The 25,862-nt window shown below is 48.3% G+C and overlaps 1 protein-coding gene across 2 annotated transcripts; it reads left to right on the top strand.

Annotated features, from left to right (window-relative positions):
- The first annotated feature begins 850 nt into the window (after window positions 1-850).
- On the top strand, window positions 851-25,862 carry SPARC (secreted protein acidic and cysteine rich). Of its 2 annotated transcripts, XM_004042854.5 has the most exons (10): window positions 950-1,339; window positions 12,088-12,157; window positions 13,616-13,678; window positions 15,053-15,140; window positions 16,575-16,696; window positions 18,482-18,602; window positions 20,692-20,825; window positions 21,785-21,933; window positions 24,062-24,210; window positions 24,699-25,862. In XM_004042854.5, exons 2-10 carry the CDS (start codon window positions 12,101-12,103, stop codon window positions 24,725-24,727), a joined length of 912 nt encoding a protein of 303 aa, XP_004042902.1. In that variant the 5' UTR covers window positions 950-1,339; window positions 12,088-12,100; the 3' UTR covers window positions 24,728-25,862. The 2 variants fall into 2 exon arrangements, with proteins under 2 accessions (XP_063562000.1, XP_004042902.1); XM_063705930.1 differs by having other exon boundaries at window positions 851-1,339; window positions 24,062-25,862.

Genomic DNA, 25,862 nt, shown 5'->3' with positions numbered 1-25,862 from the left:
AGGCATTCGGATTGCCCGAGCTCAGGAGTTCGAGACCAGCCTGGGCAACATGTTGAAACCCCATTTCTACTAAAAATACAATAAATTAGCTGGGTGTTGTGGCATGTGCGCCTGTAATCCCAGCTACTCTGGAGGCTGAGGCATGATAATTGCTTGAACCCGGGAGGCAGAGGTTACAGTGGGCCGAAATTATACCACTGAACTCCAGCCTGGGCGACAGAGTGAGTGAGACTCTGTCTCAGAACAAAACAAAACAAACCAAAAAAAAAACAAACCAGAAACCACAAAACTTTTTGAGGACAAGGACCAGGTATTTATTAATTCTCATACCTCCCTGAGTGTTAGGCACGAAATAAACATTCAACCAAGACCTGCTGCACTGAGCAGTTCATATATAACAGGAGTGACCCAAGTTGAAACGTAGAATCAGCCCTCTCATACCACTTTTTGCCAGGTGATCATAGGCAAGTTACTTAGCATCTATGTTTCCTTATTATTAAAATGGTCATAATTACAATGCCTAAGATAAGGGGTTGCTGTGAAGATTATTAAATCCTCAGTAAACTTTGGCTATTGTTACTCCTATGATTATCATCAATATCATCAATTACCTTATCTGTTCAATACTGGTGGCACAGGTCCACCAGCTAGATGTCTAATCCCTTATGTGTCTATCAATGGTACAAGTGGAGTTTGAGTGGGATTTTTTTTTTTTTAAGACCAGTTCCAAATCATCAAGGATGATACCACTAGTAGCAGCTTGTCTTGTCTGTACAGTGGTAAGTCCTGGCCTTGCCTTTGTGTGCAAACACAACCCCCTTGAATTGCTTGGCCCTTCTCAGCGTTGCCTAATATTAGGGAGGACTCCTGTAAAGCTCACTGGTTAGAAGATCAAGACACTTGGGCCTGGTTCTGCCCCTGGGGGCCATTGGGTAATTCCTTGCAGTCTCCAGGCCTCACTTGCCCTCTGAACAAGAAAGAGGCTGTTCTGGGTCATCCCTCCAGGCCTGTCCAGCCCTGGCACTCTGTGAGTCGGTTTAGGCAGCAGCCCCGGAACAGATGAGGCAGGCAGGGTTGGGACGTTTGGTCAGGACAGCCCACCGCAAAAAGAGGAGGAAAGAAATGAAAGACAGAGACAGCTTTGGCTATGGGAGAAGGAGGAGGCCGGGGGAAGGAGGAGACAGGAGGAGGAGGGACCACGGGGTGGAGGGGAGATAGACCCAGCCCAGAGCTCTGAGTGGTTTCCTGTTGCCTGTCTCTAAACCCCTCCACATTCCCGCAGTCCTTCAGACTGCCCGGAGAGCGCGCTCTGCCTGCCGCCTGCCTGCCTGCCACTGAGGTATGTGTGACCCCCGCCCAGCCTTTCCCTTCTATAGTTGCACCAACCCCGACACCCTCGTTCACGCCGTCAGCTCGTGTGCAAGGGAGGGAAGCTCTGCTGAGGATGCGCCTCTCCTCCCGGCTCCATCACGGCTCCCCTTAAGAGCATGGTCCTCGGTCCTGTCTGCCTGTTGCTTTTCAGAAGGTGGACTCACTGTGTAACTTTGTCTTCCCTTACAGGTTTACAGAAAATAATCTCACTATGTCTTCGGGGGAGCATTTTCTCACTCTCTGTTTCTCTCTGTGTCTGTCTCTGGTTTCAGAGGCTGCCTGCCTGTCCTCTTTGCTCCCTTTGCAAATGTGGCAGCCTCCTCCTTTCCTGGGAATCTGATCCCATCACAGCTGCCACGGGGACCTGGCCAGCAACCGGAGTCTGTCCTCCAGATCTCGGTCAGGGGTTCTGTTTTCCAAAAGGGACTTTGCACGAACAATCAGTTGATCTCTGAAAGGCAAAGGGGGAGGCTTCACCATTAATCCACACCTCTGGGAAGCCTTCTGTTTTCCTCGAATTCTCCTCACTCCCAAACACCACCTTCCGTCCCCCCAGTACACAAATTTCAGCACCATTCTGCCTGAAATGGCACCATCACAACCTCAGTCTTAGGTTAGGTGTTGTTCCTGTCCTGAGTTCCTTGGGATGGTAAACACAGGCAGTAGCCCTTAGTTTATCTAGATCTGAAGAACCCAGACATCAGATATCGTCAACCAAGACATGGGTGTAACGGGAGGTGGAGTGTGCTGGGGCATATGTTCTCAGAAGGGGGAAAGGGGGAAGGGAAGAGGGAGAGAATTCCAGGGTCCCCTTCCGTAATCCACCCAAGACTGGTGTCCAGCCTGTCAGGGTGTCAGTTCTTCTTCAGACAAATCCACTACCTTTCTTCGCTGCCACTGGCTCCGTGAACTGGCTGTCAAGTGGACTTCCTTAGGGAAAGGGACTCCAAGGACTCCAAGGGAAAGGGGGCACTGGGATGAGTTATGTCTTCCAGGATTCCCAGTCTGCCCAAAAGGGAACAGAGAGGCATGCATTTTCCTCAGGAAAGGACAGCATTTTTTTCATTAGAGAAAATGTTTTCTCTAGTAATGCTTTAGAGTTAAATTTCTATACGCCCCAAGTGCTGGTGGTTTAGTGAGAAGCAAAGCAGAAGTAGGACACAGGCTTCGGGCATGCATTTTATGTGTGATCTTAGGTAAGTGTCTCCCCTGGATTTAGTGCCCCATCTGTAATGAAAGAAGGCTGAAACTGAAGGCTCTTTGGGGTGCTTTGTGTCCTCTAAAATATTCAAAGGAAGATTTCTTAACCAGGGTCTATGGAGTGGTCTTTGAATGGGCCTCAAGCCATCTCTAAGCCCCTAAAAATTGTATGCACTCTGTGTGTGTGTGTGTGTGTGTGTGTGTGTGTGTGTGAGAGAGAGAGAGAGGATGAATATGGGTGGCCACAGCTTTCAGCTTTAAGATATTCTCAAATGGATTAGAGGGCATGACGTGGGGATGGAGTGAGGACTGGTAACAAATGTGTGTATTTGCTGGAGGATGAAGCCTTTTGAAAAGGGAGTGGTTGAGGAAAGAGAGTTAACTCGCAGCTATCAGCTGCCACATCGACAAAGCCTAGAGCAAAGAGGGGGAGGGAGGGGAAGAAGGGGGTTGCCTGGAGAAGGAATCAACTTTTGAAACTTTCTCCAAGTCCCACCCACCAGAAGGCTCTTCTCTGCCTGACTCACTCTCCGAGGAATGCGAGTTGCCACGGTAACCTTTTTTCCAGGGTCTCTGCCTGCTGGCTGGGAGGGGACGCTCGAAACCCTCTAAGAACATCAGTCTGAACGTACCCCACCCCCAAATTCAAGGACTGCAGCAAATTCCAGGCCCTGCCCTTGTGATCTTTCAGGATTCTGGGGAAGCCTTGGGCCGTGATAATCTCCTTGCAAGGGTGTTTGAAGACCTGGGTTTTAGCTCTGGCTGTGCCCTGAAGGTACCATTTGACCTTGAACTAATACTTCTTTCTGGGCCCCATTCCCTCTACAGTTAAAGAACAGTAACAGCAGCCACCTCTAGGGCGTAGATAGTGTGTAGAAGAAATCGGATAATGCACAGGGAAGCACTTTGCGAATTGTGGCATTCCCTCATAATGCAAAGGGTTTTAGAACTGATGGATTAATGGCATCCAAAGACCTAGTGAAATCATTCTCAGCTTTTTTTTTTTTTTTTTCCTGGCAGCTCCATCATCTTGGGGTTTGTATAGAACTTCCCTTTACTATAAGTACTGACAGGAAAAATTTCAAAATCATAATATTGTTTACCTTCATTTTGATTTGGGGACCTTCTTGTGTATTTCCCAAGACTGTTGTGCCCTCTATGTAGGAAAAGCATTGGCCAAGGGTGAAAAAAAAAAAAAGTGTGTTCTAACTCACAGTGCCTGACATTGGGAAAGACACTTCCTCTCTTGAGGCTGCAGTTTCCCAAACTGTTAAATAGAGGTTCTAAGCTAGATGATTTCCCAGGCACCCTTCTAACTCTGAAGTCCTGTAAACCTAAATCCCAGATACCGCTTTTATTCAAAGGAATAGCTGGCCTGCATTTTTAACACCCCCTTACTGTACCCCCAGTTGAAAAGAAAACAAGAAAGGATGGGCTAGGGAATCTTGAGTTGCATAACCATCATGCTGTAATCCTTATCCATCTGTAGAGATTTGTCAACCAACAGTGTGGCTGGGGTTTGCTATTCATGAGAGCAGCTTTCCTTGCTGAAAACAAGCTATAAATAAGAAAGAATGGTGAAGGAAAGGAAAGAGCTGAGGATGTGAGGTAAACAGTAGAATATTTGGGTTTTGAAGTTGTTTATGTAGGTTGATAAATATGCAGAGATAAACAGGGACAGGTACAAACCCATAGGGATGAAGAATATAAACATCGATTTTATCAACAGGCACCCACTGGCTCAGCTAAAAATAAGTGCCTCATTACAGGAGCAGACACAGAAAGTCATTCACTCACACACCTCTTCCTGGATGACAATGATTTACAGACAAGTTCCAGGAATATATCTCAATGAATGTGAAAATTCTGACCCTCGCCTATTACAGGCTGAAACAGACAGATGCTAAGTCAGGCTGTATGTAACTTACACAGACATGCCATCAGGTATACAAACACACACCGCCACTTGCAGCCACACATGGATGGATGTGCACAGTCAGACATAATATGGATCATGACAATGAGACAGACGTGTAACCTACATTTATCACCAACCACCTCTATGTCTCAGACAGAGAGAAACTGAGGCTCAGGAAGAGAAAATAACTCACTGGAGGTCACATAGCAAGCTGGCATCTGAGCCAAACTTCCAGGTGTTTGGAGCCATTTCGATGTTCACCTTGCCTTCCCCCCCAATCCCCATTTGTTCAGTTTGGAAACACACTTATGCACACAAGCCCCATGGATACTAAGTGGTGAGCAGCACTTTGTCTTTCCCGTTGGCTGGCCTGCAATGCCTATTGCAGCCCTCATGGCTTTGTCATTAGGCCCAAAGGCCCTGCGTGATGTGCCTGTAGGCGGCTGCTCCCTTGCTTCTAGCTGGCTCCCTCCCAAACGTCAGTTTCAAAGGAGAGAAGGGAAAACCAGCCTTGAGCTTTCAACAACCCTGAGGACCTTGTTTCTACAGCACAGAACCTGATGCCTCCCTCCCTCCCTCCCTCCCAACCTCAATCCTGAACCCAGGGACAGATGGGCTGTGCAGGGCCAGGGCCAGCAAGTAGTGGCTTGACGGAATTATTTAGAAAAACAGCCTCTCCTCAACTGGCAGCTTAGACAGGAAATCATCTCTGCTCTCACCCATCAAGCTATAGAGCTTTATGTCTGCAAGGAAAACATGAACATAGACAACAATTGTTTTCAGAGCTGGTTTCTTTCAGAAACTTGGTATTAACTTCTCTCATCTGGGGATCACTCTGGGTCATCTTGATGTTAGTCATGGCATTAGGATTTCAGACCTATCAGATAAAAAAAGCAAAGCAAACATCTGGATGTTTTTGAACATCTGGAAATTTGGCTCAGACACCAGCTTGCCATGTGACCTCCAGTGAGGTATTTTCCTTCTCTAAGCCTCAATTTCTCTACCTCTACAATAAGAGGCAGCACACAGAGGTTTCATGTGACCTGACAACATCACTAATTCGTCGGTGGTGGCTGTCAGAAGAACTGTGTTCAGGATTCTGATGACTCTCTAAGCTTTAGGAGAAGAGGTCAAGCGATTGATTAGTAATGTCTGCCACATGTGCAGGAGAGGTAGGTGGAGGCCACGTGTTTGTCACATATGCCACATATTTGCTATCTTTGGGATCTCGGAGGCCTTTCCAGATGCAATAGCCTGGACACTTTGATGTTATTTCTCATCCTTTCATTTGTGGTCACCACAATGCAGCAGCGGTGCCCTAGAGGAAGCCAAGGAGGAAGCCTGAAGCTCCACCCCAGCCTCTGCTAGCCACAGTGAAACGTGGCATCTCAGATGTCTTTATGGAATCTCAGGCTGATTCTGGCCCCAAACTCTGGAGCCACCTCTGAGTTGCCCCAGAAGCTCTCCAGTCCTGAGTTTTAGCTACCACACCTTAGAAGTTTCCTTTAGCGTCTTTCCTTCCAGCAGGAAATAGAAGTGGAAGCAGGGAGTCAAGGGGCAAGTGGAGAGAGGTAATGCTCTAAAAAGCTCCTGCCCAAGTTGATCCGGAAAATCAGAGCTGAAAAGAACCTAAAGGACCACCTTGCCTAAGGGTTCCATATTGTGTTCCTAGGAGAAAGTACAGATGTTCCAAGGTATCTTAGGGAATGTCCCTGTGTGTAGGACTCCCACTCCTCAGCTCCACTCCACTTTTATCTGCTTTTCTGTTTTGTGGATTTTTTTGAGAGGGAGTTTCACTCTTGTTGCCCAGGCCAGAGTGCAATGGTGCAATCTTGGCTCACTGCAACCTCTGCCTCCTGGGTTCAAGTGACTCTCCTGCCTCAGCCTCCCGATTAGCTGGGATTACAGGCGCCCGCCACCACGCCCGGCTAATTTTTTGTATTTTTAGTGGAGACGGGGTTTCACCATGTTGGCCAGGCTGGTCTCGAACTGCTGACCTCAGGTGATCTACCCTCCTCGGCCTCCCAAAGTGCTGGGATTACAGGTGTGAGCCATTGTGCCCAGCCTGCTCTTGTTTTTTAATTTCACACTTATTGATTAACTAGATAATACTCATTCACATGTTTCAATACATGCTAAAAGATTTCAGCTGTTTGAAATATTGGACTCTGCAGAAGACTTCATTGAAATAAAGGATTTTCTGGCTTACATAATTTTGAGCACTGACCTTATACAGACAAGCTGGGGGTGTTAGTTCTGGAGAGCAGAGGAGACTCCCCTAAGTTCGCACAGTGAGCTGGGAGACATGCTGACTTGCTCTCAGCTCTCCTGACTTCCACGTCATGGGGCCACCTCTGAGCTGCTGTGTCTGCTCCCAGGGGTGTGAGCAGGAGTGCCATTGTAGCTGCATGTGGCCACCTCTCTGGCCTGCCTGGCTCAGTCCGCATGTCAGCAGACCCCAGGCTCCTTCCGAGTCCCAACTCCCTGGAGGGCCTGGCTGTTGGCTTCCTTTATTAGCCTCTAGGCTTGTTTTCCTCCCTTTGGGCTTGTTTACCAGTAACATGTGTTTTTGGAGCCCTTGTTTCCAAGCCAAATAGTGAGAGTGAGATGCTTGGCTGGTATCAGCTGCCCAAGTAAGAGGCCAGCCCTGGGCCTGATCTTCGGCACTGTATCCTCTGGAGGCTGGACTTACCCAGACCAACAGGGGCAATATGTCCTTTGTTCCACCCAAACACCCCTTTCTCCCTGGGCTTATAAAGCACTGGAATTTTGCACTGAATTCTTTCGGGGGATGGAGATTCTGGGAACCTCGGACTTTATAAGATGCTCTTCCCAACGACGACATTGCTTACCTCTTTATTTGGATTCTCTTGTGTAAATCACCTATGAGCCTTTCAAGATTGCTATGTTATTGTTTCCATTTTACACATTGGGGAACAAATTGAGGCCCCAAGAGGTAAAGTTGATTTCTAAAGGTCATACAATTGCTAAGTGGTGAGCCAGGATTTGAACCTGTATATTCTGGCTCCAGAGCCTATGAGCTTACCTTTATGCTATACTGCCTCATAGTTTATTATCACTCTGTCTACCATGGTAGCCACTAGCCACATGTGGCTATTTAGATTTAAGTTGATTAAAATAGATGGGCATGGTGGCTCACGCCTATAATCCCACCTCTTTGGAAGGCTGAGGCGGGCGGATGGCTTGAGGTCAGGAGTTCGAGACCAGCCTGGGCAACATAATGAAGCCCCATCTCTACAAAAAAGAAAAGAAAAGAAAAGAAAAATTCGCTGGGTGTAGTCACATGTGCCTGTGATCTCAGCTACTCGGGAGGCTGAGGTGGGAGAATCACTTGAGCCCAGGAGGCAGAGGTTGCAGTGAGCTGAGACTGCGCCAACTGCACTCCAGTCTGGGTGACAGAGGGAAACCCTGTCTCAAAAAAAAAAAAAAAAAGATGTTTTCCACTATTCTCTATTGCAGTATTTCAACAAGGTATGGGTTAAGTAAGATATTTTGGATTGGCCTCAGTCCTTTTGCATAAAATTTTTAAATAAAAAAATTGGTTAAAATGAAATACAATTTAAAACTCAGTTCTTCATTTGCACTGGCAACATTTCAAGCATTCAGTAACCACTTGTAACCAGTAGCTATCATAGTGGACCACGTAGATATAGAATGTGTTCATCATCTTGGGAAGTCCTGTTGGGTTGCATTACTCCATAAGTTCTTTCCACCCAAATAAGATTTAATGATGGCAACTCAGTTTCTTTGCTTCACATCCTAAGTCTATCATTCTGAGACCCACAGTCCGTGATTCTATGATTCTGAGGTATCCCCCCTGTTCTAACGTTCAGTGGCTTTTTAACATCCAAGGAGAGCCCAAAGGAGGCCCTTTATGTTTTGAGGGACAAACCTGGGGGCTGGCTGTACTTTTCCATCCTCAGAGTCTTTCCAGAGAGAGAAGTGACCTCAGCTTCAGGTCCTGCTGGCAGCCAAGGATGGGTTTTCAGCAGTCTCCAGAGCAAATAAAGGCAAAAGGAAGGGACTCGATGTACGGAACAGGAGGCAGTGGCGGCTGGGAGGGGGCTAAGACTGTCTGCATTTGATGGCCACCATGCCAAGGGAAATATGCCTTCTCTTCCTCCCCTGGCCCTGGGCATTTTCCTTCCCAGGAACTCAGGCCAGTTCAAGGCCCAACTGAGCCCCATTCAGGTGACCACCTGGGAGCGGGTAGCTGCCAAGGGAAATAGTGTGCGGAGGTAGAGACATACCAGTGGCGGGGTAGGGTTGCACGGGTTCTCACCCTAGCCCTGCCACTCAGTCACTCACTCACTGCTATTAGCCGTTGGCAGTTTTCTCCTTTCCTCTAGGCCTTGGTCTTCTCATCTGTACTATTGGGCAGAAATATGTGACTTGAGCCCCCAGTGGGGTGCTGGATTATGAAAACACCCTGAACATTTTCATCACAGACTAAAGAAATACAAAGGAGGGAGTTTTCGTTTAATATTGGTCATTTATATGAAGGGAATTTAAATTTTCACCAGGTACGCTACACCTAGGTTTGATTGGCAAAGGATCACAGCTGTGAGTTCTGAATGCTGGGGTTTGATACTGTGTTCTGACCTTGCTGGGGTGACTGTTATACTCCATTAGCTTTGCAGGATGGACACAGGGCTCTTTGGTCAGTGGTAGTTTAGAGAGCCTCAGAGAGGTATCTCGTGGGGAGGCAGGGAGTATGGCTGTGCATCTGGAATAGTTCAGCCGCTTCCCTTCCCTCCCATCTCATCATCTGGGGGAAAAGCGCTCTTGGACAGGTGGTATAGCACCGGGTACTGGGCAGGACCCAGATTTTGTGTTTGTTTTTACAGTTTTCTTCCAAAACTTTGAAGGTGTATTCCAAGATTTTGCATTCTGTTCTTAACAGTCTCTCTGCATTTCTCCCCCACTCCCACTTGTCTGAGCGTAATTCCTATTAGGCTCACCCCAACTCCATGAGTGAGAACGCTTGCCTATTTGGAGAGGGCCTGAATTGTTGCATGACTTTGGACAAGTGCTTCCTCCCTCTCAACCTCAGATTCCCCATTAGGACAGTGGGACTAAGAACCCTTCCATGCCTGTCTGCCTACTTCCCAGCATTGTCAGAAGGCTCTAGGAGACAGTGTTATGTGACAGTGCTATGTGACAGTGCTTTAGAAACTATGAAGCAGCACTATAAGACTTAGAGTTATTTTTCTCTTCTGGCTGCAACAGCAGGGATGGGGGTGGCAGGGAGGGTGAGTGTGCAGCTGGAAAAGGAATTCAGGAAGATGAGGAGGCAGGACAGACAGAAGAGCCGCCCAGCAAAACCTTCCCCTGGTCACAGAGGGGAGCGTGGTTACTCTGCTCAAATGAAGGACACAGACTCAGGGAAATGTCTGTCTTCCTGTCTTTCTAATCTGAAGCTTACTACATTTCCAGTCCTAGCTGGGCTATTTCTTCAATAACATGACTTTCCTGTCATTGTAGCTCAGACAGGGTAACTTTTTGTTTTGTTTTGTTTTAGCTGCCATTTCACTTTGATCCTTCAACCTCAAACTATCTCAGACAAGTCCTTCCTTGATGTTTTCTTTTCTGTTCCATTTGTCCCAAGCCACACGCAGGAGTTATTTATCTTGTGTCTTCCAAAAGCGGAAGCAAGAAGGGAGATTTTTCCACTTAAGCCTGGAGAACAAGTGAACAACTGTGTGAGGGGAGGAACATTCCACAAGCTGCCTCAAAAGGGAAGACTAGACTCCTCTGGAAGTTGGGGTCATTGTGAAGCAATACCAAACCCCCAGGTCCTTTACATTTCTGGCTGCAACAGCAGGGATGGGGGTGGCAGGGAGGGTGAGTGTGCAGCTGGAAAAGGAATTCAGGAAGATGAGGAGGCAGGACAGACAGAAGAGCCGCCCAGCAAAACCTTCCCCTGGTCACAGAGGGGAGCGTGGTTTTATTTCATTCACCCTGTGCAATAGGGGGTGAGGTTTTGTGTCTCTTTAAGCCCAAGAAAGGACCATTATGAAGTGGGCTCTTCCTCTGCCTGTTTCTGCTTCCCAAATGCTATAATACAAGTGAAGACATATGATCCCAGAGGAGACCATATGTGTCAAGACCAGAATGTGCTTGGGGTGTCTTAAGAGCATTTTAAGGACCGAGGCTGCCACCTCAGAGTTCACCTAGTCTACCCCTTTCAACTGATAGATGGGGGAACCAAGGTCTAGAGAGACCAAAAGACTTGATACTACTGTGGTAGAACAAGACCCCCTGGCATTTAATTTCAAGCTGAGTATTTTTCTCCATGATGCCAGGTTACCTCCCACCACCATTTGGTCAGTTGAGAAGTCTTGGAAGAAATAAGGGATGATGAGCCTGACAGGGAGGTTTTGGGAGAAGAAAGAGGGAAGACATGGCCACTGTTGCTCCTGATGGAAGTTTATTTGTGGGTAGAGAGAGCAGGTTTGTTCTTTGTGGCTGCAGGGGAGACGGGGTAGACAGATCAGAAAGTTTGAGGGAGGCACATTTAGATCAGTAAAAGAAAGAACTTTCTAAAGTCACTTGAGAATGAAAAGCCATTTAGTTAGTGCAAGAAATGAAATGTCTCCACCACAGAGCCTCTGTTAGGAATAGCATTTTGGTTTTGAATCCTCAGAGGAGATACTGCTCCAAAATCCCTTATAGTCATGAGAGTATTAGAGTCTAGAGCTTGGCATTTAGAGAATGAGGCCTTAATAGTTACCAGAACAGAGGTATTTTCTAGATCTCAGCTAACATCCCCTCTGCAACACATGGAAGCATCTGGATGGTTTCCGTACAGGACCTAAAGAAATGCTGTCTCTTCTGGGTAGAATGGAGAAAAATGTGGCCACCCTCAAGTTTCCATGGGTTACATTCCAAGACTATTGTTCTTTGTTTTAGAATGTGGATCTCATTGTCCCAAATTGGCAAGAAGTTCCTGCCTATTAACTTCTCCCATTGCAGAGGGAGTAGGAAGGAGGGGGAGGAGGCGACAGAGGAGGAAGGGGAGAGATTGGGTTTAGGGAAAAAAATAATTCTAGAATATCAGGGATTGAAGGGACCTTGAAGATGATCTGGTTTGGCATTGCCCAAACTTAACTAATTAGCCCATCACCTTAGTTGAATCACTTTGCAAAAACTTTAATAAATGTATTACAAAAGCAGATTTTATATCATTACCATAAATGGAAAACTCTGTGTACCTTTGTCATAAATAGAAGGAAACTGTAAAAACAAACACATAAAAAAAACAAAACAACTTTATTCAGTTCCAGCTGGATATAACTTCCTGTGGAAGCTCTGAGCTGGAGGCTTATTCTCTTTTTGTTAAAAAAGGAGATAGATGAGTATAAAGGAGGTGTTTAAGACATCTTGGCACCAAACTGAGACTTTCTTCTCATATAAGCAGAATTGAAAGAATATTAAATGGAACCAACCTCCTCATGTTTTTCACTATCATTTAACTTGTACCATCTAACATTATCTTGCACGTATCAGGAATTCAGAAGGAAATCTCCATAAGGAAGTCTCACCCTCACTGAACTCTCAATCTCTCCTCCCCATAGGGTTCCCAGCACCATGAGGGCCTGGATCTTCTTTCTCCTTTGCCTGGCCGGGAGGGCCTTGGCAGCCCCTGTAAGTACCTAAATATCATATCTTCTTGTTTTCATTCCTACCGCTAGCACCAGAGGTTCTGAGCCTGCCAGCCCTGGATGCTGAAAGGGAACAGGGACTTCCCCATTTCAAGTTAGTGGTCTTTTTTTTTTTCTTAAGTTAGTAAGCTCAGGAGAAAAACTGGGATGAGGACCATTGGGTGGAGGTATCAGAGAAGAGAGAGTTCCATGTAATGTTAGATAAACTTCTTAGTAGTCAGAGCCTCCCAGCAATGAACTAGGATTGCTTTAGAAGGAAATGACCTCTTTGTCATATGAGGAATTCAAGCAGGCAGGAGACAGGATGTGGGGGATTTCTGGTAGGGGTGGTATTAGAAGAGATTCAAGCTATAGAGAGAGGAATGTGTTGGCTTCTGAAACAGTGAGGGTTGTTTGGTTGTAAGCAACAGTTCAATCTGACTAAATTGGGGGAGGAGGGGAAGATACAGAGGTAGATTATAATATTAAAGGCCTTGGGGAGGACTGGAAAAGGGCAGCTCTAGGCTTTGGGAGTTAAGAACTAATGGACAGTCTCTGAGATGTTGCTGTCTGAATGAATCAACTCCAGCAATTTTCACATCCTGAGACAATGTGCCAAGAAGGTTTTTATAAATTCAAAAAATGAGAGCCAATCTGGCTGAGCTTGGGTCCTGAGCCAGCTTCTTGGCCAGGTGAGAGTGGGGCCCCTTGATTGACAGACAGTTCCTCGAAGCATTGCATGCAGGGACAGGAGTAGTTATCCACAGCTCATCTGGAAGCCTTCACAAGGAGAGGAGGAAGAAACAGGGCAGGCAAAAAGTGCAATTTCTTTCAACCTGTGATCCCCTCATCCTCTCTTTACTAAGAAGTGGGAGTGATGGCAGACCCTGGCAATCTTGATCAGGCTGGTAGATGGAGGCAAAAGTTTCTCAAAGTTGGCATTAAGTTTTGAAGCAGCTCCAGCCAGCTAAGGGCCTCAAAGTTGTTTGTTTTCTTGCTTCCTCCTACTCCAAGGTGAAATGGCAAGAAAAATTGCCTAATAATACTAATAATAATATCACACTGTGAGGAAGATGATGACATCTGTTAAAATTCACAGTGTCATCCCCTCTGGATGTCAATTTTCCTATCTGTAAAGTGAGAGAATTGGTCTGGATCAGTGATTTTCAGACTTTATAAGAATTCAAAGCAGCAGAAATACTTTTCCAAGCTAAATCTTAGGTAGACACCTAGGATATAAAATATATAAAATGGGAGCTGCTTGAGTGTTCCACGGTGCTCACATGACTGGCTTCTTCTTTGTTCTGTCCCTCACCATGGCACTCCATGAGGCACAACTTTGGGGATCTCCGGTAAGCTGCTCTCCAAGCTCCCCTAGCCTGTATCCCAGGCCACAGGCACTTTGGAGGTGAAGCTGGCCTTATTCCTGACCCCTCTGAATGCTACTTTCTCTTTCCAACAGCAGCAAGAAGCCCTGCCTGATGAGACAGAGGTGGTGGAAGAAACTGTGGCAGAGGTGACTGAGGTATGTTGGCAGTGACCACAGCCCCTTAGCCCCTCTCTACCCGTATCTGTGCCCTGAGAAATTAGGGCGGATGCTGTGGATCTCAATGCTAGAGTGGGGCATTCGTCTCCCTGTACACACACAGCATAGATGCAAACCCTGAGTTATCCCACATCCTGACACACTCCTGAATGCTTCCTAAACCTTCAACGGAACCCTACGTTTGGGACCAGGACCTTAAAATTTTTGTTTTTTAAGCTATGCAACAGTTGTTCTTCCATGATTACCCACAGTTTTTGCAAACGTAAAACAGAGGAGGCCGGGTGCGGTGGCTCATGCCTGTAATCCCTGTAATCCTTTGGGAGGCCGAGGCAGGCAATTCACGAGGTCAGGAGTTCGAGACCAGTGTGGCCAACATGGTGAAACCCTGTCTCTACTAAAAATACAAAAAATTAGCTGGGCGTGGTGGCGGGCGCCTGTAATCCCAGCTACTCGGGAGGCTGAGGTAGGAGAATTGCTTGAACCCGGGAGGTGAAGGTTGCAGTTAGCCAAGATCTCGCCACTGTACTCTACCCTGGGTGACAGCATGAGACTCCATCTCAAACACAAACAAACAAACAAACAAACACACACACACACACACAGAGGAAAGGGGAGATGCTTGGGTGTGGCTGGCAGGGGTGAAGGCTTGACACCCTCTTGTGAGCATAGGTCTCAGTCAATTTAGAAAGTTTACTTTGCCAAGGTTAAGGATGTGCCTGTGACACAGCCTCAGGAAGTTCTGAGACATGTGTCCAAGGTGGTCGGGAGTACAATTTGCTTTCATACATTTTAGGGAGACATGAGACTTCAATCAACATGTCTAAATTGTGCATTGGTTGAGTTCGCTAAGGCAAGACAACTTGAGAAGTGAGGGCTTCCAGGTTAGAAGTAGATAAGAGACAAATGGTTGCATTCCTTTGAGTCCTTGATCAGCCTTCCCCTGAATACACAATTTAATCTGGCTCAGTGAATCTGCATTTTTACATAAACAATAGGGGAGAGGAAGCAATCAGATAAGCATTTGTCTCAGGTGAGCCTCAGAGGGATGACTGCATAGAATAGGAGGCAGGTTTCTCCTATGCAGTTCTCAGCTTGACTTTTCCCCTTAGCTTAGTGATTTTGGGGTCCAAGGTATATTTTCCTTTCACACTCTCTTTCCCTAACACCCCTGGTGACCTCTAAGGCAGCTCAACAGAATCCCAGGCATACTGCAAAACACAGCAGGCCTATAGATTAAATCTGGATTCCCAACCCTGTGTTTGTGCTTTCTGTGACCTGGAACCCTTCAGCTACCCTTATGGGTCTGGGATGGGAGTGGGGACCATTTCACCCATTCTTCTCCCTCAATTCCAGGTATCTGTGGGAGCTAATCCTGTCCAGGTGGATGTAGGAGAATTTGATGATGGTGCAGAGGAAACCGAAGAGGAGGTGGTGGCGGAAAGTACGTCCCTTCCCTGTAACTTGGCACATCCAAGCTGCCCTTGGCTGCCTGGGCTGGGGCACGAGGACAGCCTACATGAGGCTCCTTCCAGCAGAAATGCAGGGTGGGGTCCTCAGTGGGCTATGGAGAAAACACGGCTTTGACTTAACAACTGGGAAACTGTGGCACTCAGTCCCCTGGGATCCGGGCAAGATCGGTTTCCAGGCCATCCATGTGTGTGGTAGGAAGGAGAGTTCTCCAGCTGGAAATGGGCTTCTCCCCTCATAGCTCTTTGCCCTGAGTCCAAAGCTGAGTTTCCCAGTCCCACGGAGGTCGCTGATCACATCTGGTCACCGAAATCCCCCATTGCTTCTGTATCAGCCCATGCCCCACAGAGGAGTAGAACTGAGAGAAGAGATCAGGAACTTGCACACTCATAAGCTCATTCTATTTCACACAGTCCAAGGAAACGAGGTCCTGAGGAAATGTAACCTGACATAATCCGTACCATGCTATCCATGCGTTAGTGCCCTGGGAGAGAAATGACCTAGGGGCTCTGGCTCCAGCCCTAGGCGCAAGGCATTTGTACTCAAGGGGTTAAGAGCAAGGACTTTGGAAGCGGTCCAACCAAGCTTTGAACCTAGGCTTCTCCACGCCAGCTTGCTTAGCATCTCGGAGCCTCAGTTTCTCATCTCTCATATGGGGCTGATGAAGATGGCAGACCCTTGTCCCAGGGCTGCCGGGAAGTTTTCAGACAAGCTGAGTAGGCATCCGCTAAAGGATTATTAAAACACCCAAAATAAAGCATTGCGAGGAAAAGCCTCATTAAGCTCTCATCCTGAGGGGATAGCTAATGGTATTTGATCTAGCTGGGCACAGGGTTTCTGTTGAACAGAGGGACGTCTACTGAGTCATGTTCCTTCCTGTCTCCACGCCCACCTCATCCGGTGTTTACCAGGCTCTATTGTCCAGCATGGACCTTGAGGCTCTTCTCCCTTTTCCTTTACTGCCACTTAAGTCTGTTTTGTTGGGCCTCACAGCTCCCTGGTTCAGTGTCAACAGCTGACTTTCTAAGCCATTCTAGAAAGCTTATTCTGGAATCCAGAAATGCCCCACTGTGATTGTTCAATGGAGACCCAGGAACACAATGGTTGCTTCAATCTTCAGGAAAGCCATATGGTATCTAGTGTTTCTGGGTCCCAGACTGAGCCTCCAGCCCCCGAGAAGTGCCTGACCTCTATCTCAAGCTAAACCTCTAATCCCCAGGCTGAACCAGCTGCTGCCCTAAATGTTGACTGTGAGGCTCAGTGCAAGAGCAGGCAGGACTCAGGGCTGTCCAAAGCCCAGAGTGGGGGCCACAGTCAAGGACTGTCAGCCCTGAGATCTGTCCAGGTAGGATGGGGGTGGATGTGCTAGTCCAGGTGATGCTAACTCCCTTGTCTTTCTGCCCTACAGATCCCTGCCAGAACCACCACTGCAAACACGGCAAGGTGTGCGAGCTGGATGAGAACAACACACCCATGTGCGTGTGCCAGGACCCCACCAGCTGCCCGGCCCCCATTGGCGAGTTTGAGAAGGTGAGGGCTGAGAGACAGGGGCAGGGGGAAGGGATTGGGCACTTCGGAATACAGGATGTCTGCTCAGGAAACTGTTGGCTTGGTGGTTCTATGGGGCAGTGCCAGTCTCAGAAGTCCCCTTGCTAGACCTAGTCCCAGCAGGAAAGAGGGGACGAGTCAGAGTGCTCTGCCTGGCACTGGATCTTTTCAGCAACCAGCAAGACTTTAAACAGCACCATCAGGTTCCAAGCCCTGTGCCAGACTCTTAGAGCTAAGAGTATAACAGCATCAGCAAAGAATCAGGTCCACAAATATGGGTTCTGGGGCCAAACTGAAGGTTGACTTCAAACCTCATCTCCATCACTTATTAGCTGTGAGATTTCAGCTAAGTTGCCGAACCTTTTCAGGTCTCAGTTTTCTCACATCCAAAGAGAGGATAAAAATAGTCCTTAACTCAGAACTGTTGTGGAGATGTGTCAGAAATGTTTGGTACATAACAAGTATCCAATAAATGCTACTTAATTTTAAATTATCTCTCAAATATGTCCCTTCTCTCCAATAGGATCCATCCATCCGTCCAAGTAAATATTTTTTGAGTGCCTGCTCCTGCCCACCATCATGCTAGTGGCAGTCTAGCTCATGGCAGCAAATCTGGGGCCAGCACTATTCCTACAGCCTCCCATCTGGCTCCTCCATCTTCAGTTTCTCCAGAGACTACATAGCCTCTGGGCTCCACATTTTAATATCATTGTTAACATTTTCCTCCTCCTCACCCCTCCCCACTCCCAATGCCCAGTCACCAGTGCCCATCAGTTCTCCCTCTGCAGTGACATATAAGCTATACTAAATAAGTACGGACAGGATGTTCAACACAGGCTCCCCTCCTCCTAACGCAGGTACTTATGGCCACTGCATGTCCAGCCCTCAACATCTCTGCTTGGCCACCCCTATGTTCAGAGATAGAATAGGACTCCATTGGCTCAGCATACAGTTGTACTCACAGCTAAGGTTTAGTACAGCGACATATTGAGGATATACAGCTGGATTGTAAGGGAAAAAGACACTAGCAGAGTCTGGAGGAATCTGGGTGGAGACTGACTTACTCCCACGAGGGGTCATCAGAGTGCATTCTTACCCCAGCTACAAAGATGCAGCCACATGTGAGTGATGTTTCTGTCCAGGGAAGCTCATTAGAGACTCAGCACCCAAAGTTTTAACTGGAGGCTGGTCACATAGGTACCCTTTGCCTAGCATGCACCAGAATTTCACACTTCCAGAAGGAAAGCAGATGTTCAGCATAAACCAGATTGTTTGTACAAACAGTCCAGGCATAGTGAGCCACTCTTATCAGTTAGGGAAAGATTTACAACAGTGCAGGGAACTGTTTCCCAGCTAAGTTCCCAGACACCAGCCACAGGCTGACCTTACAAGCAGGCCTTTCTAAGGATAACAATTCCAGGCCTGCTATGTTAACTCTTCTTTGAACACTCTTGTTTCTCTCCCATTCCTGTCTTTAACTTTCTCTTCAAATATCTTCCAGGATTTTTTTCCCTATATCTCAGAACTGACTCAGTCATGCCTCTGCTCAGAGACCATCGATGGCTCTCAGCCTGGGCTGAGCATTGACCTGGGAACCCAAAAAGTGGATTTGTGGCCCAGCCCTATCACTAACTCACTATATGACCTCAAGCTAATGACATTCCTTGCTTAACCCTCAGTGTCCCCATCTCTGAAATGGACAGGGATAGTGGTATCAGCGAAGGGCTTTGGGAATGAAGGAGGGGGTACTCTGTGCTTTGCCAACAGGTGTGCAGCAATGACAACAAGACCTTCGACTCTTCCTGCCACTTCTTTGCCACAAAGTGCACCCTGGAGGGCACCAAGAAGGGCCACAAGCTCCACCTGGACTACATCGGGCCTTGCAAATGTGAGTGTCCTTGGGCCCTTCCAGACTCCTGTCTTGGGGAGAGAGCTCTGAGCTGGCACTGATGCTGGCTCTGCCACCCCCATGCTGGGTGATCTTGGGCAAATCTCTCTCCCTTTCTGAGTCTCAGCATCCCCGTTTATAAAATGAGGTAATTGTCTATGAGTCGGCTCCTCTCAACTCTGAGTTCAGGGCACTTTCTGGGGAAGGACTGAGCGATTATGGAAGGTCAACATCAGGGAAGATTTCTGGAGTCTCTCACTAGCATCTGAGACAACTGCATTTCATTTCTCTAATGAGGAAGAATTTCTTCTCTCAGGCTAAGTTGAATCTTTCTTGCTTCAACACTGTAAAGCAAAAATGATGTTTGACCTGGGCCTACAAAATATTTTGAAAATATCTGAATTTGAATGCTTTAAAATAAGGGCATGCCTGTCAGTTTGCTTTGGGCCCTGTTACTTGGTTCTGTCATATCTTCACCCTTTTACTCCATTACATTCCTATCTGCCCTCCGAAGAGAGAGGATAAGCACTCTCTTCCGGAAACCTGGGAGTCAGCTGTCTGGGGAGGGATGCCAGGGTGTGGTCTGATCTTTGGTTAGTGACCCCAGCTGCAAACTCAGTGGGGCCAAGTGCCTTGTTCAGTATCCTCCCTATCATGGGAGACCCCCCAAGACCACACCTGCTCCCCCTTCCAAGGCAACATCCACGCTGTAGGTCTTGTGTATTCTGGCACCCGATGGCAATGAGGAGAGCCACTCACCTACCTCAGGTGTACAGGGTGCAGAAAAGTATGTAGGGGGTGGGAAACAAAGTTCTCCTCGTGGGACCCCAGGTATGAAATTGAGAAGGTACAGAGTAGAAAAGGAGGGTTGGGGGAAGAAGCATGGGTAGGAAGTCCCTGGGCAGCGAGACTAGAGAGCCTGTCTTAAGGAGTCTTTATGAAGTGGCTTTGCTTTCCCTGAGGCATGTTGCCCACTCACTTCAACTCCTAAGGTTTTTATCACCAGATATTCTCTCCCAGACCCCAGCTGATGATGAAGGTAGCCTCACAGAGGGGCCTTTCCCTGGTTCAATGATGAGGGAAGAACAGACCCCTAAGCCCCCAGGTGACCACACTGCCCTGGATGCTGGATGAGGCTCTGACAATGTGGCCTTGAGCAAGTCCCTTCTCTCCATGCTGACCTCTAATAAGTCCAGTACAAAGTGTGAACCTGGGTCAGGCGCGGTGGCTCACGCCTGTAATCCCAGCACTTTGGGAGGCCGAGTAGGGAGGATCACTTGAGCTCAGGAGTTCGAGACCAGTCTGGGCAACGTGGCAAAACCTTGTCTCTGGAAAATATACAAAAATTAGCTGGGTATGGTGGCACTTGCCTGTGGTCCCAGCTACTCAGGAGGCTGAGGAGGGAGGATTGGTTGAGTCCAGGAGGCTGAGGCTGCAGTGAGCCGTGATTGTGCCACTGCACTCCAGCCTGGGCAACAGAGTGAGACCCTGTCTAAAAAAAAAAAAAAAAAAAAAAAGAAGAAGAAAAAAAGAAAAAAGAAAAGAAAAGGAAAAGAAAAGTGTGGACTTGGATGAAATCTTCAGGTCCGACATCTGGGATTCTAAGTTCCAAAGACCAGGTTGGAATCATTTCTAAGAAGGTTCTGGTGGTTACACATTCCTGAGTCCTCTACTTCCCACTCCCTGCCAAGCTGGGCCTGTGGATAGATGTGATCCCTCAGCCTCCCAGCTTCAAACACCTGCCAGTGGTTGACGTGAACAACATGGGCTCAGTCTCAGCTAGGATCACACCCAAAGCCCAGCACCCAGTAAGGTGCAGGAGCCATCAGGAGCCATCCATTTCCCTGAGCAGAGCAGATTAGGCTGAGGAAAGCAGCAGCAATGCCTTTGCACAATGCATTTCTAGGGCATTCTTCCCACACATAATCTCCTTTGCTCATTGTCCTGTGAAGCAACTGTGGCCTGGAGAGGTTGAGCCACTGTGGCAAGGCCACCAATGCAGGTGGTATGTGGGGGGGGGGCGGGGCCTGGGGTGGGGAGCACGGCCCAGGCAGGGTCTGTGCTGACCGCCCTTGTGTTTGGAACCTAGACATCCCCCCTTGCCTGGACTCTGAGCTGACCGAATTCCCCCTGCGCATGCGGGACTGGCTCAAGAATGTCCTGGTCACCCTGTATGAGAGGGATGAGGACAACAACCTTCTGACTGAGAAGCAGAAGCTGCGGGTAAGTGGTCTCTCTGGCCTTGCTGGCCCCGTGCTGGTGAAGATCCAGTCCCATTCCTAGAACTGGGCCCCCAGCTGCAGGGCGGCATCCTGCTCCGGAGCGTGCATTTACCCCTGAGCACCAGGACACGTACCTCCCTTCCTGCCTTTGGAAGCTGTGGTGCACATTAACATCTTAGAGGCTCTGAGAAGTCCTGCAGCAGAGACCTGCTCCCTTTGCTTAACCTAACGTTAAACAAAAGAGACACAAACAGCCCTATTCCTTTTTCCTTTGGAGTCTGTGGATCTTAAGATTTAACGAGCATATTACCTACCCCAAGAAGCTGATAAAATGCAGATTCCTTGGCCCCATCTCTGGCCACTGAAACAGTGTCTCTAGAAAGCAAGGCCCAGGAAGCTGCATTCTAAATACTCCCCAGGTGATTTATATGTTTATTTTATTTTTTTGAGACAAAGTCTCACTCTGTTGCCAGGCTGGAGTGCAGTGGTGCGATCTCGGTTCACTGCAACCTCCACCTCCTGGGTTCAAGTGATTCCCCTGCCTCAGCCTCCTGAGTAGCTGGGACTGCAGGCATGCTACCATGCCTGGCTAATTTTTGTATTTTTAGTAGAGATGGAGTTTCACTGTGTTGGCCAGGCTGGTCTCAAAACTCCTGGCCTCAGGTGATCTGCCTGCCTCAGCCTCCCAAAGCGCTGGGATTACAGGCGTGAGAGTGTGCCCGGCCTTCTCCAGGTGATTTTGATGTGGGTAGCTATATGGAGAATTCTTTGAGGTCATCCCAGGCTTCTATTTTTGTGAATGAGATGCTGGTACCCATCTATGACACCTCCTTCCCCTCGCTGTGAGCTTTGGTCTGGCTAGTCTCTGCCTGCTCTGGCCTTCTGGCAGGGGTGGGAGGGCCCAACTGGTCCAGACAATCTCCATGGACCTCTTGTCACACACAGTCTCTACTCCCTCAGGTGAAGAAGATCCATGAGAATGAGAAGCGCCTGGAGGCAGGAGACCACCCCGTGGAGCTGCTGGCCCGGGACTTCGAGAAGAACTACAACATGTACATCTTTCCTGTCCACTGGCAGTTCGGCCAGCTGGACCAGCACCCCATTGATGGGTAAGACCCCAGACCCTAGAGTGAACAGAGCTCAAGGCTGGCAGTGCACTAGCTATGGCCAGAAAGCCTCTCAGCAGCCTATACTGCTCCAAGCCCCGGCATCCACAGTTTGCCTGGGGATTGGAGCAGAAGGATGAGGCATCTGGAGAAAAGATGTGGACCTGGGAGAAAGAAACCAATAAGACACTCTCATGCTGAGGTGAAAGTCAGTAGGAGCTCAAAATAGCTCCATAATCCTGCAAGTACTAGGCGTGGATATCTGGATAATGAAGGAGTGTGAATTAAGAAGGAGTACCAGGCTCCAAGGGGTGGCAGGGGACAGGGTTGGGTCAGCCACATGCCTCCTGTCCTTCAGCAGAACATCCAGGGGCAGAGCAGCCACCTGGCACTGTCTAAGCCCCCTCCTAAGGCCCAGCCCCAATAGGGCCCAACTGACCCTGGAAGTTATCCAAAAAAGCCTGTCTATTTTGCAAGCCCCCAGTCTGAGGGCTCTTGTCCCTTGTCCAAATGAGTTATGAGGCCCTGTGCAACTGCACTGCCGAACAGGCAGGCAGCTGGCCAGTTAGCAAATGGTTATGGAGTGTGCATTTTGTGCCCTGCACTATTCTAGGCAGGGGATTGAACAGCAGTCAGAGCTGGCATGGTCCTTGCCCTCATGGACTCATACTCTGTTCGTAGCCCTGTCACTACCTTCTGAACTTCTCTTGTGGTGATGAAGTGAGAGCCCCTGCTCAGCCTCAGATGGAGCAAGCTACACCTGCACCTTCCCAGAGTGGTTTTTTCTTCGTCTTTGGGTTGTGGAAGCAGAGCATCACACAGAGGGGAAAGGAAGGGCTGCCCTACTCACATACCCAGGGAACCTCCTCCCTAGGATGTTCACCCCTCGCTCTTTGTCCAGCCTGTGTGCCTGGAGTCTGCCAACCCTGCCAGTGATCCTGAGGGCTGGGGTCTCCTGAGCTCTGGGAATCTCCCGGCCACTTCTCTCCCAGGCTTTTGCCATGGCTGGGATCCAACTGAGTCACTCATTATGGCAGGGAGGGGAAAAGTCAAAGGGGAACATCTGGAGCTCAGGCAAAGCAATTTGATCCCACTGCAGAGGGCCTGGAGGGAGGCTTTCAGATGGGGTGCAAGAACAGCACATCTGGGAAAGGGGTCCAGCTTGGGCAAGGGGACCCGCTTCCTCCTCCTCCCATCCCAGGGCTGTAGGTGACCTTGCCTGCATCCCTGCCCCTCCCTGGGCCTCAGTTTTCCACCAGTACAATGAAGGGGAGGAGAATGTTCCTATCAGTTCAAACATTGTGTGATTTCTTTGGTGAGCTGGGTGGGGCTGGGAGGTCTAGGGGTTAAGAAGACAACTGGAGTCACATTGTTCCCTGGAGATCCTTTGTGGGGAGAGTGTTTTAGGGACAAGTAGTTGGGGGCTCTGGGGAACAAAGAAAAAAATTATACACATGCTCTGGAGTCTAAGGCCAGCAGGGAGAATAGGGAGGGAGGACAGTGGGAGAGACATCCAAAGGGCCTCCCTCTCAGACATTACAGGATACACAAGCAAAGCTCTATGAAGATGGTTAGAGCTCCCGTTGACCCTCACTGCCAATCCCAGTCCCTTTCCACATTCCTCCCCAGAAGGCAGCACTGTCACCAGATTGGTGTGTCATTTTTAGACCCTTTACTAGGCATTTATAGATGTATAAATGTGTGTCCATAGACGATATACAGTGCTGTGTCATGCTAGATTTTGATCTACCCATAGCAGAAGTGCTGAATTTTGATTTTAAGTTTCTGTGTCCCCAGTTCTCAGCCAATTAGGAAACAATCAAATACACCAAACAGACCTTTGTTTTTGAGCCCCTGAAACCTTAGAGCTGGAAGGGCCGTTAGTAATTATGGCCAACTCCTCCTCTTTGCTAGAAGGAGAAACTGAGGTTCCGAATGGGGCACTGCTGTTCTCTGAGTCTCAGAGCAGTCAGTGGCAGAGCTAGGGGTAGACCTGGGAATCTGGCTTTTTGTCCTGCTTTAAATATCCTTTCCTCCATGCTCTGGGGCAGGCTAACTCCCCGGTTGCCTCCCAAGGCTGGGTGTGGAGCTTTTCCATGCCTCAGGCCCTCCCCTGCCTCCTTCCCTGCAGGTACCTCTCCCACACTGAGCTGGCTCCACTGCGTGCTCCCCTCATCCCCATGGAGCATTGCACCACCCGCTTTTTCGAGACCTGTGACCTGGACAATGACAAGTACATCGCCCTGGATGAGTGGGCCGGCTGCTTCGGCATCAAGCAGAGTGAGTGTCTGAACAAAGAAGCAAGGGGCATGGGCAGAAACACTGCTCCCAGGGTGCTGGGTTGTCATCCCCCCACTCTCTGCTCTCTTGGTCTGTCTGTTGTCTGTCCTCTCTGCCTGTCTCTGCTCTCTCTGCCTATTTGACTCCTGTCTCTTGGGCGTCTTCCTGATCCTTCTCTGTCCATCCAACTGTCCCTCTCTCTTTCCCTTCCTCAAGCGTTAGCACTCACCCTGTGCTAGACACTATTTTGGGAACTGGCAGGCACACAGACAGGAAACAGGAAGTGTAACTTGGCAGCATGTGTAAGAGACAGGGACAGGCCAGAGACAGAGAGAGCGAGATTCCTCCATCACTGACTTCCTGGGTGACCTTGGATGGCCACCTAGACCCCTGCCCCTGGGGATGGGTGGGAGTCCACTGACTCCTTGGGAAGTGCGTCATCATCGACACAGCCTTATTTTTAACCGTGCTCTTTTCTTGCTTTGCAGAGGATATCGACAAGGATCTTGTGATCTAAATCCACTCCTTCCGCAGTACCGGATTCTCTCTTTAACCCTCCCCTTCGTGTTTCCCCCAATGTTTAAAATGTTTGGATGGTTTGTTGTTCTGCCTGGGGACAAGGTGCTAACATAGATTTAAGTGAATACATTAACGGTGCTAAAAATGAAAATTCTAACCCAAGACATGACATTCTTAGCTGTAACCTAACTATTAAGGCCTTTTCCACATGCGTTAATAGTCCCATTTTTCTCTTGCCATTTGTAGCTTTGCCCATTGTCTTATTGGCACATGGGTGGACACGGATCTGCTGGGCTCTGCCTTAAACACACATTGCAGCTTCAACTTTTCTCTTTAGTGTTCTGTTTGAAACTAATACTTACCGAGTCAGACTTTGTGTTCATTTCATTTCAGGGTCTTGGCTGCCTGTGGGCTTCCCCAGGTGGCCTGGAGGTGGACAAAGGGAAGTAACAGACACACGATGTTGTCAAGGATGGTTTTGGGACTAGGGGCTCAGTGGTGGGAGAGATCCCTGCAGAACCCACCAACCAGAACGTGGTTTGCCTGAGGCTGTAACTGAGAGAAAGATTCTGGGGCTGTGTTATGAAAATATAGACATTCTCACATAAGCCCAGTTCATCACCATTTGCTCCTTTACCTTTCAGTGCAGTTTCTTTTCACATTAGGCTGTTGGTTCAAACTTTTGGGAGCACGGACTGTCAGTTCTCTGGGAAGTGGTCAGCGCATCCTGCAGGGCTTCTCCTCCTCTGTCTTTTGGAGAACCAGGGCTCTTCTCAGGGGCTCTAGTGACTGCCAGGCTGTTTCAGCCAGGAAGGCCAAAATCAAGAGTGAGATGTAGAAAGTTGTAAAATAGAAAAAGTGGAGTTGGTGAATCGGTTGTTCTTTCCTCACATTTGGATGACTGTCATAAGGTTTTTAGCATGTTCCTCCTTTTCTTCACCCTCCCTTTTTTTCTTCTATTAATCAAGAGAAACTTCAAAGTTAATGGGATGGTCGGATCTCACAGGCTGAGAACTCGTTCACCTCCAAGCATTTCATGAAAAAGCTGCTTCTTATTAATCATACAAACTCTCACCATGATGTGAAGAGTTTCACAAATCTTTCAAAATAAAAAGTAATGACTTAGAAACTGC

Source organism: Gorilla gorilla, chromosome 4, assembly GCF_029281585.2.
Source record: "Gorilla gorilla gorilla isolate KB3781 chromosome 4, NHGRI_mGorGor1-v2.1_pri, whole genome shotgun sequence".
In the NCBI taxonomy this organism is placed as follows: Eukaryota; Metazoa; Chordata; class Mammalia; order Primates; family Hominidae; genus Gorilla; species Gorilla gorilla.
This window is presented reverse-complemented; position numbering and strand designations above follow the sequence as displayed.